Source organism: Haliotis rufescens, unplaced genomic scaffold, assembly GCF_023055435.1.
Source record: "Haliotis rufescens isolate VD_foot unplaced genomic scaffold, xgHalRufe1.0.p SCAF_10, whole genome shotgun sequence".
NCBI classification, from domain to species: domain Eukaryota; kingdom Metazoa; phylum Mollusca; class Gastropoda; order Lepetellida; family Haliotidae; genus Haliotis; species Haliotis rufescens.
In genome coordinates, this window is record NW_025963780.1 from 34,909,415 (window position 1) to 34,927,779 (window position 18,365).

The following is an 18,365-nucleotide window of genomic DNA, read 5'->3' on the forward strand; positions in this document are numbered from 1 at the left end:
AAGTTAATACTTTAATCCGAATGAATATATAATCATGCGTTATATCAAGTGAAAATGTATTCATTTAGATACATTAATACATTATTTCCAGTAAATATATAGTTCATGATATGTTTAACTGGGCGAAAACATATTCATGAAATTCATTAATGTTTTATTCTCGTGAAGAGAAGTAATTGCGTTGTTCTGAGGGAATATATATTCACAGTACGTTATACCAAGTGAATGTAATGAAATGATGATGTCATGGGAATGGTGATGATATATGAGGCATCCTTGTAGTTTAAAGGTTAGCTTGTCAAGGTCCAGTTTCGATTCCCCGTATTTCTAGGGTCCGAAAACCGTGATACTGCTGGAACTCATTTATTCTTTCTTCAAAAGTTGGTCTTCAGCAACCCTTGCTTGTCGCAAGAGGCGACTGGCGGGACCCGGATGTCAGGCTCGCTGACCAGGTTGATGCCTCAAGATGTCAATCACTGGATTATTTACAGACGGCCGTCATATAGCTGGAATATTGCTGAGTGCGGCGTTAAACAAAAGACAAACAAACAAACGAGGGCGTTATCAACTTACACAGCAGGGTCATCGGTAGGCCGCCATATTTGGAAGACAGTTGTTCCAGCAAACAGAAGGTAGAACTCCCAGGCAATGACCTTGCCGGGGGCATCAATCACGTACATGTCGTCGTTGCCAGTGAAGGAGACGTAGCAACCGAAGGTGCCGCCTCTGGGTCGGATGTCATTGTTATTACTTGGCCTTATAACGCTTCCTTTCTCTGCAATAACACATGCTAGAATGATTCTGAACTTGTAAACTTACCTCAGTACTATTGGGAACCTAACCAGGGTCACGTGCCTATGATAGCCCCGTCACACCACAAACTGTGTTTCAAGAGGCATGGCGTCCGACATGTTAACAAATGGCGGATTTTGTTAAAATGCTTTAGGGTGTAACAAATCTATTGAGAGAAGAGTGGAATCTAAATAACGTGTAACCCTTCTGTCACTACAATGTATCGAATCCCGATTCGCCTCTATTATCTTTCTAGAATTGTCAGCATCATATGTGTGATCGTGGGTTTCACCAAAGTGAGTGAGTGTGTGAGTATGGTTTTACGCCGCTTTTAGCAATATTCCAGCTACATCACGGCGGGGGACACCAGAAATTGACTTCATACATTATACCCATGTCTGGAATCGAACCCGATTCTTCGGCGTGACGAACGAACGCTTTAACCACAAGGTTACCCGACCGCCCCTTTACCAAATTGGTAAACGTCTGAATGTTTGACGCATTTATATTTTGAGAGTTAATATTTTATTATCAGTCACGACATACAATTTTAGTTTTTGGAAGGGTGCAGAAAAAAATTAATTATTTTTCAAGTCAAATGTCAATATTTTGTCAGAACATTCTAGATATCCAGTGAACGATTCCCTGAGAACACATATGTTTTTTCAGTATTTACGGTATCAGCTTCCATAAACAATCCCCCAGATAGTGTGTTACACTCATGGACAGACTCACCAACACATTCTGGGGCTTCGGAGGTCATTTTGCCTGACGGAAGACACGCCATAATAAGACTCCCCTTGCTGACAGTGTAGCCCTCCTCACACTCGTAGTACGCCACCTCCCCTGTGTGCACTGACCCTGTGGTCAGAAGCTCGGCGTGACCCCCAGCAGCAGGGACTGTACACTCTGTCAACAGAACAACAGAATAATTCATTACCTATGACTGATTAAGCACGAAGAAACATACTGCCATGGTTAAATATGAAACGTCAAAGTCAGAGTAAAACCAGTCTCGATTATCCGCCTTAACAGATTTCATTGAGCGTAAAGGGCAAAATAGCTAAGAAAACTTTACGTATGGCTCACTGAAAATCAGGGATAACACCAGGTGTTTGCTGAAAGGGTAAATATGTCCTGCTTTACCAATAATACCCACCACTCGCATAATTTGCATAAAAAGTCATTTTTTTTAGCCTGACGTTACACGGCAGTAGTACTATCTTCCTGCCAAACGAAGGCGGTCTGTAATAATCGAATCTTGACCAGATAATCAAGTGATGGACCAGACAATCCAGTGACACGACACCGGGTTAACTGATTTTGTTAAAACTAAAAACGATGTGTTAATTTGAATTACATCTGTTGTGAACAGGTACCGGCATCACCTCCAACTTTAAGTTGACACGCCGTGATGCAACTGAAATACCTGAAATACGCGGCAATTAACCGTATCAGCTCACAAATACCAGATTAAAATGAACACTTCCCCTGAAATCAAAATAGCTGCGCACATCAAAGTAAACACGCCGTGCTATAACAGACATGATGTATCCCAATGTATCGATGTCCATGATGCCAATCACTGGGATGTCTGGTCCAGACATGATTATTGACAGGCCGACGTCATACAGCTACGGATGGCGTGTTGCTGGGTTACGGAAGAAAGAAAGGAATCCACCTGCATCTACTCACCGGCTGTGTCCCCGCAGGCTCCGCACGTCTTCCTGCACTGTTGCTCCCCCCAGCCGGACTCGGTGTAGTTCTGGCAGACCTCGGGCGTCTCGACAACGACAGCCTCACAGTTTGGCAGTCGGTCAACACACGGGATGTTTTCTTAGGAACATTGATAGATAGTCAAATTATTATACATCCTTTGGAAACAACACCAATATGACGTTAAACCCCATTTTACCATACCCTTGGGAAAGATGTCCGGATTAACGAAATCTGTATACTATTCACTTATATACTAACACGTTCATCTCAATCGGGGCCAGGGGTACTCTGTGCAGATTTGCGTCACTTAGGCACGCCAGAAACCTTGATCGTGGGTTCGAATCCCGGTTCGTCCCAATTATATTTCTAGGTTTGTCAGCACCATACCGTGGTCCTGGGTTTCACCGAAGCGGTAAACGTCTGAGACCTGCATCACTTCGGGCTTTCCTCCCACATTAACCTGACACGCCGTGATATAACTGTAATACTGTTAAAAGTGTCGTTAAACCCAACTCACTCACTCACTCATTTATAAACCTTATTATGTATCCTTCGGAAACCTCATGTCCGAAATACAGTGGTTATTGACAGCATTTAACCAATGCAACAAAAACATCTCCACAACTGATGAAGGGTGTTACGGAAAAATTATGTCCGAAAGTAAGTAGAGCATTTTAAGCCTGTAATTTGAAGTGCAGCGAATATATTGAATTGTGACATTGTAAGTGACTCAACATCATCTTCTTTGAGTGAGTGTGTTAAAGCTTAACGTCACATCGGCAATATCTCAGCCATATCGTGACGATCATCTTCTTTGAAAGTTTTACAAGTTTAATTGTTGTTGTGTTTACCTGGAATTGCCTTCTGACATGTAAATGGGAAAAATGGCTTGTGGCTCTTAGATCTCTGAGCTCGCCATGTCATCTGTTGGTTGCTTCCACGACAATAGGCATTCTTTCTCTTTTTGTTGTGATGTGGCGTGCCTGGGACAAAGGTTTGGTGCAAAAATGACACATTTGATTTTGATACAGTATTAAGTAAACTGCCTTGCAAAAGCGCACAGACTTGAAAATTGAATTTGACAAAAACATAATTAACGTTATTAAAACGTTATTAGCCTCAAAACAGTCGACGATACAAGCCTAGGGTTCAAAACACAACTATGTTACCCGTATCAATGCATCACAATCGAACATCAATTTTGCGGATGTTTCATTTTCGCTACCATCAAACATGCGTGTGCACTTTATTTTGCCCAACAGTTTATATTGATTAACCATTGTAACACTCGATTGTCAACCCAGAGCAGGTGACCTCTTATCAAACACGACGGACATGCTTTAACCTTGGATTGATAAAATATATACTTGTAGATAGGACATGTTGAAAGCCGAGTTTCATAACATGAACTTATGATTTAGCATTTCGGATATAATTTTCCTTGGAAAGATAATGTACGTGGATACGTCATGTTGAAAGCACAGTGTTAAATCCACTTCTGCGATTCTTAGCTCTCAGTATACAATGAACTTGAATGAATGTGCAGTCATATTATACATGTAATTCCCCGCAAAATTGAACCCAAGCACTTGTCGTATGAATGTTTTTTTTATTCCGGTGCCTCCATTGAAGCGCATAAGCAACGCATACAATCGGAAGTTCACCCGTTAGAATATCCATTGAAATCCACAAGCAACGTATACACCCGCCTTTTCAATAGTTGGAATATACATTGAAACCCACAAACAACGTATACACCCTCCTTTGCTATAGCTGGAATATCCATTGATACCTACAAACAACGTATACACCCGCCTTTGCTATAGATGGAATTTCCATTGATACCTACAAACAACGTATACACCCGCCTTTGCAATAGTTGGAATATACATTGAAACCCACAAACAACGTATACACCCGCCTTTGCTATAGATGGAATTTCCATTGATACCTACAAACAACGTATACACCCGCCTTTGCTATAGATGAAATTTCCATTGATACCTACAAACAACGTATACACCCGCCTTTGCAGTAGGTGGAATTTCCATTGATACCTACAAACAACGTACACACCCGCCTTTGCTATAGCTGGAATATCCATTGATACCCACAAACAACGTATACACCCTCCTTTGCTATAGATGGATTTTCCATTGATACCTACAAACAACGTATACACCCGCCTTTGCTATAGCTGGAATATCCATTGATACCCACAAACAACGTATACACCCGCCTTTGCTATAGATGGAATTTCCATTGATACCTACAAACAACGTATACACCCGCCTTTGCAGTAGGTGGAATTTCCATTGATACCCACCAGTAATACATGCACACGACGCCACACCAGTTGGAATATCCATTTAAACCCACACACAGCGTTTACACTCACCGTTATACAAGTGGGAATAGTATTGGAACTCACAAACAACACCCGCCATTGCAGCAGTTGGAAGATCCATTGAAACACACAAGCAACAAATACATTCGCGGTTTCACAAGTTGGAATATCCATCAAAAACCACAAGCCACGCATTCACTTACCCTTGTACCAGTTGGAGTATCCATTTGCACCCACAAGCGTTTTGTCCATATCCCATTCATAGTCAGTCCTACTGTTCCCCTTTCTCTTCATACCCAGCCACTGGGGTGACGTTGGTCGCCTGGAAAAACATATCATCAGATAACTAAAGTAAAGTGTTCTGTGCAGTGGGGAGAAGTTGGCCGTCTGAACAATACTACCATCAGACAAATGTTCTGTGCACTGGGACATTGGGACACTGTCCACTCCGCCATGTCTACTGGCCATAACAACAGGCACTGGGACACTGTCCACTCCGCCATGTCTGTTGGTCATAACAACAGGCACTGGGACACTGTTCACTCCGCCATGTCTACTGGCCATAACAACAGGCATCGGGACACTGTCCACTCCGCCATGACTATTGGTCATAACAACAGGCATTGGGACACTGTCCACTCCGCCTTGTCTATTGGTCATAACAACAGACATTGAGACACTGCCTACTCCGCCATGTCTATTGGTCATAACAACAGGCATTGAGACACTGTCTACTCCGCCATGTCTATTGGTGATAACAACAGGCATTGAGACACTGTCCACTCCGCCATGTCTTTTGGTCATAACAACAGGCATTGGGATACTGTCCACTCCGCCATGTCTTTTGGTCATAACAACAGGCATTGGGACACTGTCCACTCCGCCGTGTCTATTGGTCATAACAACAGGCATTGGGACACTGTCCACTCCGCCATGTCTATTGGTCATAACAACAGGCTTTGGGACACTGTCCACTCCGCCGTGTCTATTGGTCATAACAACAGGCATTGAGACACTGCCTACTCCGCCATGTCTATTGGTCATAACAACAGGCATTGAGACACTGTCTACTCCGCCATGTCTATTGGTGATAACAACAGGCATGGAGACACTGTCCACTCCGCCATGTCTTTTGGTCATAACAACAGGCATTGGGACACTGTCCACTCCGCCATGTCTATTGGTCATAACAACAGGCATTGAGACACTGTCCACTCCGCCATGTCTATTGGTGATAACAACAGGCATGGAGACACTGTCCACTCCGCCATGTCTTTTGGTCATAACAACAGGCATTGAGACACTGTCCACTCAGCCATGTCTATTGGTGATAACAACAGGCATTGAGACACTGTCCACTCCGCCGTGTCTATTGGTGATAACAACAGGCATTGGGACACTGTCCACTCCGCCATGTCTATTGGTCATAACAACAGACATTGAGATACTGTCCACTCCGCCGTGTCTATTGGTCATAACAACAGACATTGAGACACTGTCCACTCCGCCATGTCTACTGGTCATAACAACAGGCACTGGGACACTGTCCACTCCACCGTGTCTATTGGTGATAACAACAGGCATTGAGACACTGTCCACTCCGCCATGTCTATTGGTCATAACAACAGGCATTGAGACACTGCCCACTCCGCCATGTCGATTGGTGATAACAACAGGCATTGAGACACTGTCTACTCCGCCATGTCCATTGGTGATAACAACAGGCATTGAGACACTGTCTACTCCGCCATGTCTATTGGTCATAACAACAGGCACTGGGACACTGTCCACTCCGCCGTGTCTTTTGGTCATAACAACAGGCATTGGGACACTGTCCACTCCGCCATGTCTATTGGTCATAACAACAGGCATTGAGACACTGCCTACTCCGCCATGTCTATTGGTGATAACAACAGGCATTGGGACACTGTCCACTCCGCCATGTCTGTTGGTGATAACAACAGACATTGGGACACTGTCCACTCCGCAATGTCTATTGGTCATAACAACAGGCATTGGGACACTGTCCACTCCGCCATGTCTATGGGTGATAACAACATACATTGGGACACTGTCCACTCCGCCATGACTATTGGTCATAACAACAGGCATTGAGACACTGTCTACTCCGCCATGACTATTGGTCATAACAACAGGCATTGGGGCACTGTCTACTCCGCCATGTCTATTGGTGATAACAACAGACATTGGGACACTGTCCACTCCGCCATGTCTATTGGTCATAACAACAGACATTGGGACACAGTCCACTCCGCCATGTATATTGGTCATAACAACAGGCATTGGGGCACTGTCTACTCCGCAATGTCCATTGGTGATAACAACAGACATTGGGACACTGTCCACTCCGCCATGTCTATTGGTCATAACAACAGACATTGGGACACTGTCCACTCCGCCATGTCTATTGGTCATAACAACAGGCATTGGGACATTGTCCACTCCGCCATGACTATTGGTCATAACAACAGGCACTGGGGCACTGTCCACTCCGCCATGCTTATTGGTGATAACAACAGACATTGGGACACTGTCTACTCCGCCATGTCTATTGGTCATAACAACATGCGTTGAGATACTGTCCACTCGGCCATGTCTATTGGTCATAACAACAGGCATTGAGACACTGCCTACTCCGCCTTGTCTATTGGTCATAACAACAGGCATTGAGACACTGTCTACTCCGCCATGACTATTGGTCATAACAACAGACATTGAGACACTGTCCACTCCGCCATGTCTATTGGTCATAACAACAGTTATTGGGACACTGTCCACTCCGCCATATCTTTTGGTCATAACAACAGTTATTGGGACACTGTCTACTCCGCCATGACTATTGGTCATAACAACAGACATTGAGACACTGTCCACTCCGCCATGTCTATTGGTCATAACAACAGTTACTGGGACACTGTCCACTCCGCCATATCTTTTGGTCATAACAACAGTTATTGGGACACTGTCCACTCCGCCATGTCTATCGGTCATAACAACAGTTATTGGGACACTGTCCACTCCGCCCTGTCTATTGGTCATAACAACAGGCATTGGGACATTGTCCACTCCGCCTTATCTTTTGGTCATAACAACAGTAATGGGGAAACACTGTCCACTCCGCCATGACTATCGGTCATAACAACAGACATTGAGACACTATCCACTCCGCCATGTCTATTGGTCATAACAATAGGCACTGGGACACTGTTCACTCCGCCATGTCTGTGTGTCATACCAACAAGCTTTGAGACACTGTGCACTCCGCCATGTCAATGGGTCATACCTTCAGCTCATCAAAGTCACCAGAAAGCCATGACTTGCCGAAAATATATCTATATTTTAGAATCAAAATATTATTTAAATTTGCATCTCAGTATGTTTTGCAAAACACCATTACAATGTGCATATTCCTCATGCGGCGTTAGACGACATTTACTCCTATTGACAACATGAATCACTCGGATGTGTTAGCCCGAAAGTAAACGAAGCGGTTGTAAAAGGAATTCTAGGGAAACAGTCTGGTCAATTTCCTGATCTCTCCGCTTTACACACCGCACAGCTGCAGCCAGGTGCGTTTTAAGTTTACAGATTTACACTGAAGGTGTCAGCAAATCCGACCACCCGATCTGTTTAGTCGCCTTGTACGACATGCGTGAACACGCATAGATTGCTTTGCTGAGTACTATACTAGGCGTGTAGTTCTGAATCGGAAACCACACGGAATTCGTTCAAACGGAATTCGGTTCCTTCATTCAAAGTATGTGCGTGTTATGCAGAAAGCAGATCGCATTTCAATTTTGAGTGTATATTATGTACCTGAGGAACAGCCTCTCTGTCAAAAGTATCGTGACGTCATGCAATAATTTGGAATATGACAATTATCTGTTTACGTTTTGAGTGAAACTTGTATTATCGGGATTATCAAAAAAAACCTTCCATAGCCACAAGAAATCTATACTAAAAGCAGAGTTTATTATCGAGTCTGACTATCATGCGCATGTGGCTATGAATCATTAATATCAAATTGTGCTGATACCAGGTGCTGGCGAACAGGCGAGCTTATATTTCCCTACCGGTGGCACTCATAAACACATGCAACGGCAAGTAAATTGTTCACCTGACAAAAACACGCTACCATGGAGTACAAGTGAAAATGTCATCCACATGTCTACCATAAAACACGTTTTGAAAGCTTTACCGAGGCCTTGAATGTGGTAACCTCGATCAGACATTCTTTGAAGTCTTCGTAAAAAGAGTATGCTAGGTTGAAAAGTTGTGTAATGCAGACACCAAAGGCTTGAGCTGCTGGAATATTGCTCGACATAAAGGGAAAGTTACCTCTTTGTTCGGCATTTAGAAGTTTAACTCCATGCACTTACTCAGCATTCACCTGATGAACGAGCAAGAAACAGCTCTGAAACGTCGTAACAAAGAATAAAAGAAGTTGCTATCCATAAAAAGTGTCATGTATTTAAAGGAAAAGTTGACAATGGAAAAGTTGAAGTCAAAACACTTTTAACTTACGAAATTTTTTCAAGGAAGTCAGATTCCTCCTTGCTCTTGATGGCAACGACGAATGCGTCGTACGAATGGCATGTGTCCTCGGCCTCGGCATAGGACGAAGGGATGTCGAAGAAATGATAGCAATAGCCTTGATGGGGGATCCAGTCGGTGGGGCAATCTGAAATTGTCAACATATAGCTTCATGTAATACCCCCAAACACTTAGAAGAATTAACAAATATGGCAAAGGGGTAGTCCTAGTAGGACGGATATACCAACAATAGGCTCGAAAAGTCGTGGACAGATAACAACATAGAATTTCCCCATCCTTTGCAATTGGGATTTAGACGTCTCTATGGTGCTGAATCTGCAGAAAATATTGCGCATTACAATGAAAGGATGTCGCCTGTGTACTGTGCATTCTTAGATAACGAAAAAGCATTTGATCAGGTATGGCTTGATGGATTATTTATTAAACTGTGTGGTATTGGAATAACGGGTAAACTATGGAGAATATTAAGGCTCTCCTACAGCTCTATGGAATCATTTGTATGCTTTGAAGGATTTAAGTCGGTTGCATTCCCCGTGAATCAAGGCGTAGGTCAAGGTGCGAGTAATGTCCGCCTGGCCTTTGACGCTAATTATTAATGACCTCCTATATGAACTTGGAAACTCAGATTCTGGTAGTAGGGGTAGATGCCCTGGAATTCTTGCTGACGACACTAAAGGCCTGCAAAATCATCTTGATGTCGCTACATAACTATGCTCATATGTGGCAGCTAAAATATAATGTAAGTGAGAGTGCAGTTCTATACTTTGGATGCCCAAACAATAAGGTTCAAACCACTAATGTATCAATTGGCGATATGAATGTTCCACAAAGGAAATCTATTAAATATGTAAGTGTATATCTTAGTTGGGAGAAAGATGACGATGTTATTCTTGCGGTTTTCTTGTCGGATGTCCAATAGAATGTATTATGTGGGACAGGTGGATCAACTGTAAGACATGTGGATAACTGTAGGACGGGGGCTCAACTGTAGGACAACTGTATCAACTGTAGACACGTGGGTCAACTGTAGGACAGGTGGATCAACTGTAGAACAGGAGGATCAACTGTAGAACAGGAGGATCAACTGTAGGACAGGTAGGTCCGCTCTATGACGGGGACATCAACTACAGGACAGATGGGTCTACTGTAGTACAGGGGGCTCAACTGTAAATACGAGGGTCAACTGTGGGACAGGTGGATCACCTGTAGGACAGGTGGATCAACTGTAGGACGGGAGGATCAACTGTAGGACATGTGGATCAACTGTATACACGTGGGTCATCGTAGGACAGGTGGATCAACTGTGGGACAGGAGGATCAACTGTAGGACATGTGGATCAACTGTATACACGTGGGTCATCGTAGGACAGGTGGATCAACTGTAGGACATGTGGATCAACTGTAGGACAGGAGGATCAACTGTAGGACATGTGGATCAACTGTATACACGTGGGTCATCGTAGGACAGGTGGATCAACTGTGGGACACGTGTATCAACTGTAGGATAGGTGGATCAACCGTAGAACAACTGGATTAACTGTAGGACAGGTGGATCAACTGTAGGACAGGTGGATCAACTGTAGAACAAGTGGGACAACTGGAACAATTATATACACGTGGGTCAACTGTGGGACAGGTGGATCAACTGTAAGACAGGTGGATAAACTGTAAGACAGGTGGATAAACTGTAGGACGGGTGGATCAACTGTAGAACAAGTGGGTCACCTTTAGGACAGGTAGGTCCGCTATATGACGGGGACATCAACTACAGGACAGGTTGGTCAACTACATATGTACATGTACATTTATATGACAGGCAGATCAACCTTAGGACAGGGGTGTCACCTGTAGGACACAATGGCCATTAATACAAATACCTGTTGCCATTAAAGTTACCTGTCCTATAGGTCACTTACCACCACACACATAGCCACCAGGTGTCCAATCGCCATTAGAGGTGCATGTCCTGGTCAAATCTCCCTCGCCGGAGGTGCACTCATATACAGCTTTCTCGCCCATCTTGTAGGAGTCCTTGGCATCAACTATCTCGGCACCGTCTATAGCATCAGGCTTTGGACATGTAACCTCCGTCACTGAAAGGGAGACAGTTGCCTTGAAAATTAAATTGTTATCTCACACCAGAACATATTCCTACACCCTATAGCAGCATGAAAGAAACATTACTGCTTTCATTGCTTCATTCATTACGCAATATCATATGTTGATATTCTCATAGAGAACGTGTACGCACTATTACATGTTGATATTCTCACAGAGAACGTGCACGCACTATTATATGTTGATATTCTTACAGAGACTGTGTACGCACTATTACGCAATATCATATGTTGATATTCTCATAGAGAATGCGTACGCACTATTATATGTTGATATTCTTACAGAGACTGTTTACGCACTATTATATGTTGATATTCTTACAGAGACTGTGTACGCACTACTATATGTTGATATTCTTACAGAGACTGTGTACGCACTATTACGCAATATCATATGTTGATATTCTCATAGAGAACGCGTACGCACTATTATATATTGATATTCTTACAGAGACTGTGTACGCACTATTACGCAATATCATATGTTGATATTCTCATAGAGAATGCGTCCGCACTATTATATGTTGATATTCTTACAGAGACTGTTTACGCACTATTATATGTTGATATTCTTACAGAGACTGTGTACGCACTACTATATGTTGATATTCTTACAGAGACTGTGTACGCACTAATATATGTTGCTATTCTAACAGAGAACGCGCACGCACTATTATATATTGCTATTCTTACAGAGAACGCGCACGCACTATTATATGTTGATATTCTTACAGGGAACGCGCACGCACTATTATACGTTGATATTCTTACAGAGAACGTGTACACACTATTATATGTTGATATTCTTATACAGAAGGAACAAACATTCTCCATCTTATTGTAGTAATCAGTGTGAGTGAGTTGGGTTTAACGCCGCTTTAACAGTATTCCAGTTATATCACGGCGTGTCAGCTTAATGTGGGAGGAAAGCCCGAAGTGATGCAGGTGTCAGACGTTACCACTTCGGGGAAACCCATCAGCACGGATATGGTGCTGACAAACCTAGAAACATAGTCGGGGTGAACCGGGATTCGAACCAAGAAGCACAGCTTTCTGGCGTGCCAAAGGAAGCAACTCTGCACAGCGAATTGCGGCGCCTTATACGACTGTGCCACCCGTGCCCCCTTGTGGTAATCAACACTTCGGAACACTGTATTAATGACAGAGCATAGACTGGACGTGTTGTGTAAAGAGTTAGAGATGTGTGCGTAATTGAGTCGGATTTGCATCGCTTTTACCAATATCCCGTCGGGGGGACACCATAATTGTCTTCACACATGCTGCGAATCTAACCCGGGCCGTCGGTGAGACGCGCGAATGCTTTAACCACCATGTTACCCAACCGCGCCAATTATATATGAACATGTACAAAGGTAACATCACATGTGGACATGCTTCCGTTTTGTCACCTTTTTTGGGTTTGTTATCATATTTGATGTCACTGAGACAGGACTTGAAACACCCTCTAACTGCCTGCGTCTGATCCTTGCAGAAGTCGCTGTTCGCCGCAATGAGCTCGGCGCAGTCCGGGAAGTTGTCAGCAGGGCGACCTGGCGGAGAAAGATACATTAGTGAAGGAAAAACACAATAATTGACACTTATGCCAATAATTTATTCAATATGATTAAATCACGCATTAAGGAAAACACTCATTGACAATTACACCTATAATTTCTTCGATATGATTAAATAACGCATTAAGGAAAACACTCATTAACAATTACGCCTATAATTTCTTCAATATGATTAAATCACGCATTAAGGAAAACACTCATTGACAATAATGCCTATAATTTCTTCAATATGATTAAATCACGCATTAGGGAAAACACTCATTGACAATTACGCCTATAATTTGTTCAATATGAAGCAATCATGCATTAAGGAAAATATTCATTGAATATGACGCATCTATATTGTTCAATATGATTCAATCACGAATTTTGGAAAACAAAAATACGTCAGTAATTTGTTCTGAATGATGCAATCACGCATTAAGGAAACACTCATTGATATTAAATGTTTTCATATATTCTATTCGATGCAATCATGTATTTACGAAAACAACCGCGAAGTCCAGTGATTTACATGACAAGGTGTTCTTTTGTATGGTAGGAATGTCCTTTTAAATACCGTAATCAGTCGTCTTGGTATTATTAATAATCGGGGTATTGTCAGGGCTTTTTCAATTTCATGAACTGTCAGTAATGTTCGCATCGTATTTGATGGCCGCCTGTAAATAATTGAGTTTGGATCACCCAAACCAGCGGTTGTTATTATGAGCAATGTTCAACGCCGTCGGGGTATGGCGACACATGATCTTTCAAGTTAAAATCGCTTGAGCACATGGTCGATTAAGTTGCCTCTTACGACCAGCACACGTTGCTGATTACCTTTATCCAAACTCGGAATCCCCAATGGAGTGTTGGATGGTGATATGTATTCGTTAATGTGTGGGTTGACAGCTCTTACCAATGAGACTGACGTCACAGTAGTTTCTCTCGCAGTTGTCGTGCGACACATAGCACCAGGGCGCGATGCCGTCACCAGGGTTACGGCAGTAGTTGGACTCCAGGCCATCACCATAGTCACTGCAAACAGAGATACACTCGTAGACGAAGCATTGAGTTATATATGGAAATCTTGTTATTATTATTTACAGATTAAAATTAAAAAAATGCAGCAAAGAGGATTTGGGTGACCCTGGCACAGTCAGGCTGGTTCGGCTCATCATCAGCTCAGGGCCCTTGTCCCCTCTACACGCGGCCCAGACAGCGAATGGGACTTCTCCCAGGAAGCGCTGCCTAGTCAAACCCACCCAGAACTTTTCGGAGAATGTGAAGACTCCCCAACACTGCAGCCTTCTGCATTACCCAGATTGTCAAAAGGGCTGTATTCCTGGTAGCAAACCGGGTACTCTCCCAATGTCAGTCAACAGATTGGGAGGTACCAAACCTAAGGCACCGAGAACAATGGGGAGTCGGACAACTTGGTACTTGGGATGCAAGCGTGACATTTCGATAGCATATTTGCCATGTTTTCCTCAATCTTGTCAATCGCATTGGTGTCAAAGAGGACAGAAAATGCAATGATATAAATGATTTCATTGGATTTATCATAAAGGACAAGATCATGTTTGTTGGCCTGGATACGTCTGAGGCTGTAAATGGGCCTATTACAAAGAATTTTGTCTTTATCATTTTCCATGACGCCCTCTACATATTCCGGGTCGTACCATGGGTGGACCTCTGTGTCAAAACCACAAGCATGGCGAAGACGGTAATAAAATGATCGAGCTACACCATCATGTCTCTTGACATGCTTCACAAGAGGATCAACAGACAAATAAACGTGTGCAAAAGTGCACAAAAAAATTCTATCATGAAGAGCCCCAACGTTAATCAAACCACGTCCTCCCATTATTATGATTATGATTATGATTTTTTTTATTAAGCTATGAGGGACACATGTGGTTTGCAGTCTGATTTTGCCCCTTTTCTGTGTCTGTGTCAACTGACTGCATCGGTGATAATCCTTGTTTTATTGTCAACGTACGCACCAGTGCTCATGTGGTTTACCAAAGTGAAAATTTCTTCGACCTGCGTCATATTCAGTTGACATGCAATAAAATAAATAATATACTGACGTGCTGAAAACGGCGTTAAACCTTACTTACATTACTTGTTACATTGGATATATCGTGAGAAAAGTATCTACCCGGGAGCAAACGGGTGATGTGGACATTCTGACATCTCTCTCCATGGCAAGCAGGGTATGGTGTTGTGGGTGAAGTCGATGGTGCCGCGGTAACTCTTGCCTTCATCGTTGACATTGAAGGCTTGTTCTTCCTCTGGAATATGTAAACGAACCGCGTGATGAGAGAAACATGATATTTCACTCGACACATAGAATATGACGTAGTTGTCTACCGGAAAATTAAATTATTTCATAACAACTGTGAAACCTTGAAACGTAAATTCTCCCTACCTGACACAGAGGGACGGTTCACCACCCCTTGTATTTGCGACTAAAAAAGTAGTTTCGTGTTTGCAAAATCTTAAATAAACATAAACCAAAGTAACAAAAATATTTAGGATCACAAAAATTCTGAAAGATACATACAGATATGATTATATACAAAATCGACTTTAACAAAAAATATACCTAAAAACTACGAAACCGCAGTTGGAAGCGAAAGAATACACGCTTGTCAAGATACAAAAAAGGCACTCGCAATTGACGAGTTAAAGGAGAAATTCATGCTTTGTAACAAAAAAATTTCAAGAGACTATCAAAAGGCATGAAGCGATATTAACTTCACAAATGACCATCTGTCATTTTTTTGCCTTGCCAATGTGGAACTAACGTAAAAGTGAAGTCAACAGTTTGTGTACGGGCCAGAAACTTATGATAAAGGGAGACAATTTGAGGGGAGGCCACCCTTGTAGGACAACATTTCCGTCAAAGAGTTATGTTCACAGCAGTGAAATATCAATTGTTATGTTCACTGCAATGAAAATATGATTTTTCTCAACTTCGGAAAACTCAGTCTGTCACACTTAAGTATATAATAATCCGTAATACCTCATCCCCCGAAGGTTATTCTTAAACTATTTACAACGGTGAACTACCTACTTGTGACCATCCTGACTTTGGCCGTAAATCCGGAACACTCCGTTTCGAGATCTGACCTGAACTGGATCTTCACATTGTTGTACAAAGTCACCACACTTGGCTTGTACCCCTTCCCGGTGTTTCTGCAACGGATTTAAATCCAGAGGTTATGCTAACGACAATTTCTTTAAATATAGTGTTTGAGATATGTAGAACTTAAAAATAGTCTCACTCTGAAGACGTCACTTGTAAAGCGTTACGTCATAAACAACGATGACGTCATGGTCAATTATTCGTGACAATGCAGTGACTACCTGCTAAAGTGACACTACCTGAGAGTTGGCTGGCCTATATGACACCACCTGGCCTTAGGGCCTTAGATGGCCCTAGATGACACTACTTGAGGCTTGGGTGGTCCTAGATGGCACTACCTGAGAGTTGGCTGGCCCTAGATGACACTACCCGAGGCTTAGATGGCCCTAGATGACACTTACCGAGGCTTGGATGGCCCTATTAGTGGAGCCTTTTCGTGACAGATATAGAGTCAATTGCGCAGTTATTGATAAAAACATGAAACTTGGCACAGTTGTAGGTATTGGCATTCCAAATATTTTTAGACATGGGGCCAACCCAAAACATCCAATAGGGCCGCCTTGGAGGAATGAAATTCTCCTATCTCTCATGTGAACATGACCTACAACCTAAATATATAAAGAAAAATGAACATTTTGGAACATATGTACCCAACACTACATCTATAAAGTAACTTATTTTAAAAATATACAAATATGCATTTCTTACTTTTGGCATATCTTTAAGACATACTCCATGAAGGCCAATTTACTATACCAATAGTGTATACTCATATGTTGAATACAATGACAACAGAATATTTAAAGAACCAAATTTGTGTCTGTTGAAATATGCAGTAAATGGCTCATGGTTTGGGTTGGTCAAATTTAAATGTGATCACAGTTCCAACTGCATTTGCAAAGTGGTGTACCAATTAAATGTGTCACAACACCCTCTCTCAGACTTACAACTACATCTCTGAAGCTCTTGGCATGACTCAGAAGCTTGTGGCAGTGTCGTCCACAAAGACTGATGCCATGTTCTACTGAATTTATCCATCCTCTCTCAGTTGATGTGGAAAGGTCTGTTTCGGTCTCCAGGCTCCGTCAGCAACACAGGCCAGCTAGAGATGAACTCTTTTGACATGTTGGTACAATGCCTCATAAACTCTTGTGCAGATACCAGCCCGATCATACATTAAGACCACAAAATGCTGAGTGACTGACATCATGATCATCATATCCTGTTTGGTTGGTCCATCATCAATGAGATTGAAAGCCTCTGTTGCTTCATCATACACCACCGCAATTCGCTATGCAGAGTTGCGTCCCTTGGGCACACCAGAAACCTATGATTGTGGGTTCGAATCCCGGTTCATCCCGATTATGTTTCTAGGTTTGTCAGCACTATACCCGTGCTCGTGGGTTTCACCGAAGTGGTAAACGTCTGAGACCTGCATCACTTCGGGCTTTCCTCCCACATTAAGCTGACACGCCGCGATATAATTGGAATATTGTTAAAAGCGGCGTTAAACCCAACTCACTCACTCACTCACTCATCATACACCTAAGATGTTTCCAACGCTGTTTTTATTCCTTTTCCACAAAGAAAGATGTCTGGTCACAGCCATGAAAGTTCGAAGTGAACAGTCTTCCTCTGGTCAATGGAATCCGGCACGGACATGAACAGACACTGATCTTAATTGTTTGCCAGTTCCAAAAGCTATCCAGATGGGTTTGTTTGTTTGTTTGTTATTTAACGCCGCACACAGCAATATTCCAGCTATATGACGGCGGTCTGTAAAAATATCGAGTCTGGACCAGACAATCCAGTGATTAATATCATGAGCATCGATCAACGCAATTGGGATCGATGACATGTATCAACCAAGTCAGCGAGACTGACCACCCGATCCCGTTAGTCGCCTTTTACGACAAGCATAGTCGCCTTTTACGGCAAGTATGGGTTGCGTTGCTGAAGACCTATTCTACACCGGGATTTTCATGGGTCCTATCCAGATGTGAACGACATCTATTTTGTCAAACAATGCAATAGCCAGGACAATGGCATCAGTATCAACTGTTCCTATCATGACCCTGTATGGCAGTATCAGACTTGTGCAAAATGAG

General features: G+C 42.8%; 1 protein-coding gene across 5 annotated transcripts in view; it reads right to left on the reverse strand.

The window, feature by feature from the left end:
* Positions 1 to 18,365, reverse strand: part of LOC124131019 — a 48,301-nt gene that overhangs the window by 2,307 nt on the left and 27,629 nt on the right. For all 5 annotated transcript variants that reach the window (XM_048389892.1, XM_048389890.1, XM_048389885.1 and 2 more), the window contains 11 exons: positions 16,186 to 16,307; positions 15,268 to 15,400; positions 14,023 to 14,141; positions 12,960 to 13,100; positions 11,350 to 11,526; positions 9,404 to 9,560; positions 5,062 to 5,180; positions 3,363 to 3,494; positions 2,488 to 2,628; positions 1,528 to 1,701; positions 574 to 775 (listed from right to left, as the gene is read on the reverse strand). In XM_048389892.1, coding sequence (XP_048245849.1) covers positions 574 to 775; positions 1,528 to 1,701; positions 2,488 to 2,628; positions 3,363 to 3,494; positions 5,062 to 5,180; positions 9,404 to 9,560; positions 11,350 to 11,526; positions 12,960 to 13,100; positions 14,023 to 14,141; positions 15,268 to 15,400; positions 16,186 to 16,307 — 1,617 coding nt within the window. The remainder of the gene's footprint in view (positions 1 to 573; positions 776 to 1,527; positions 1,702 to 2,487; positions 2,629 to 3,362; positions 3,495 to 5,061; positions 5,181 to 9,403; positions 9,561 to 11,349; positions 11,527 to 12,959; positions 13,101 to 14,022; positions 14,142 to 15,267; positions 15,401 to 16,185; positions 16,308 to 18,365) is intronic.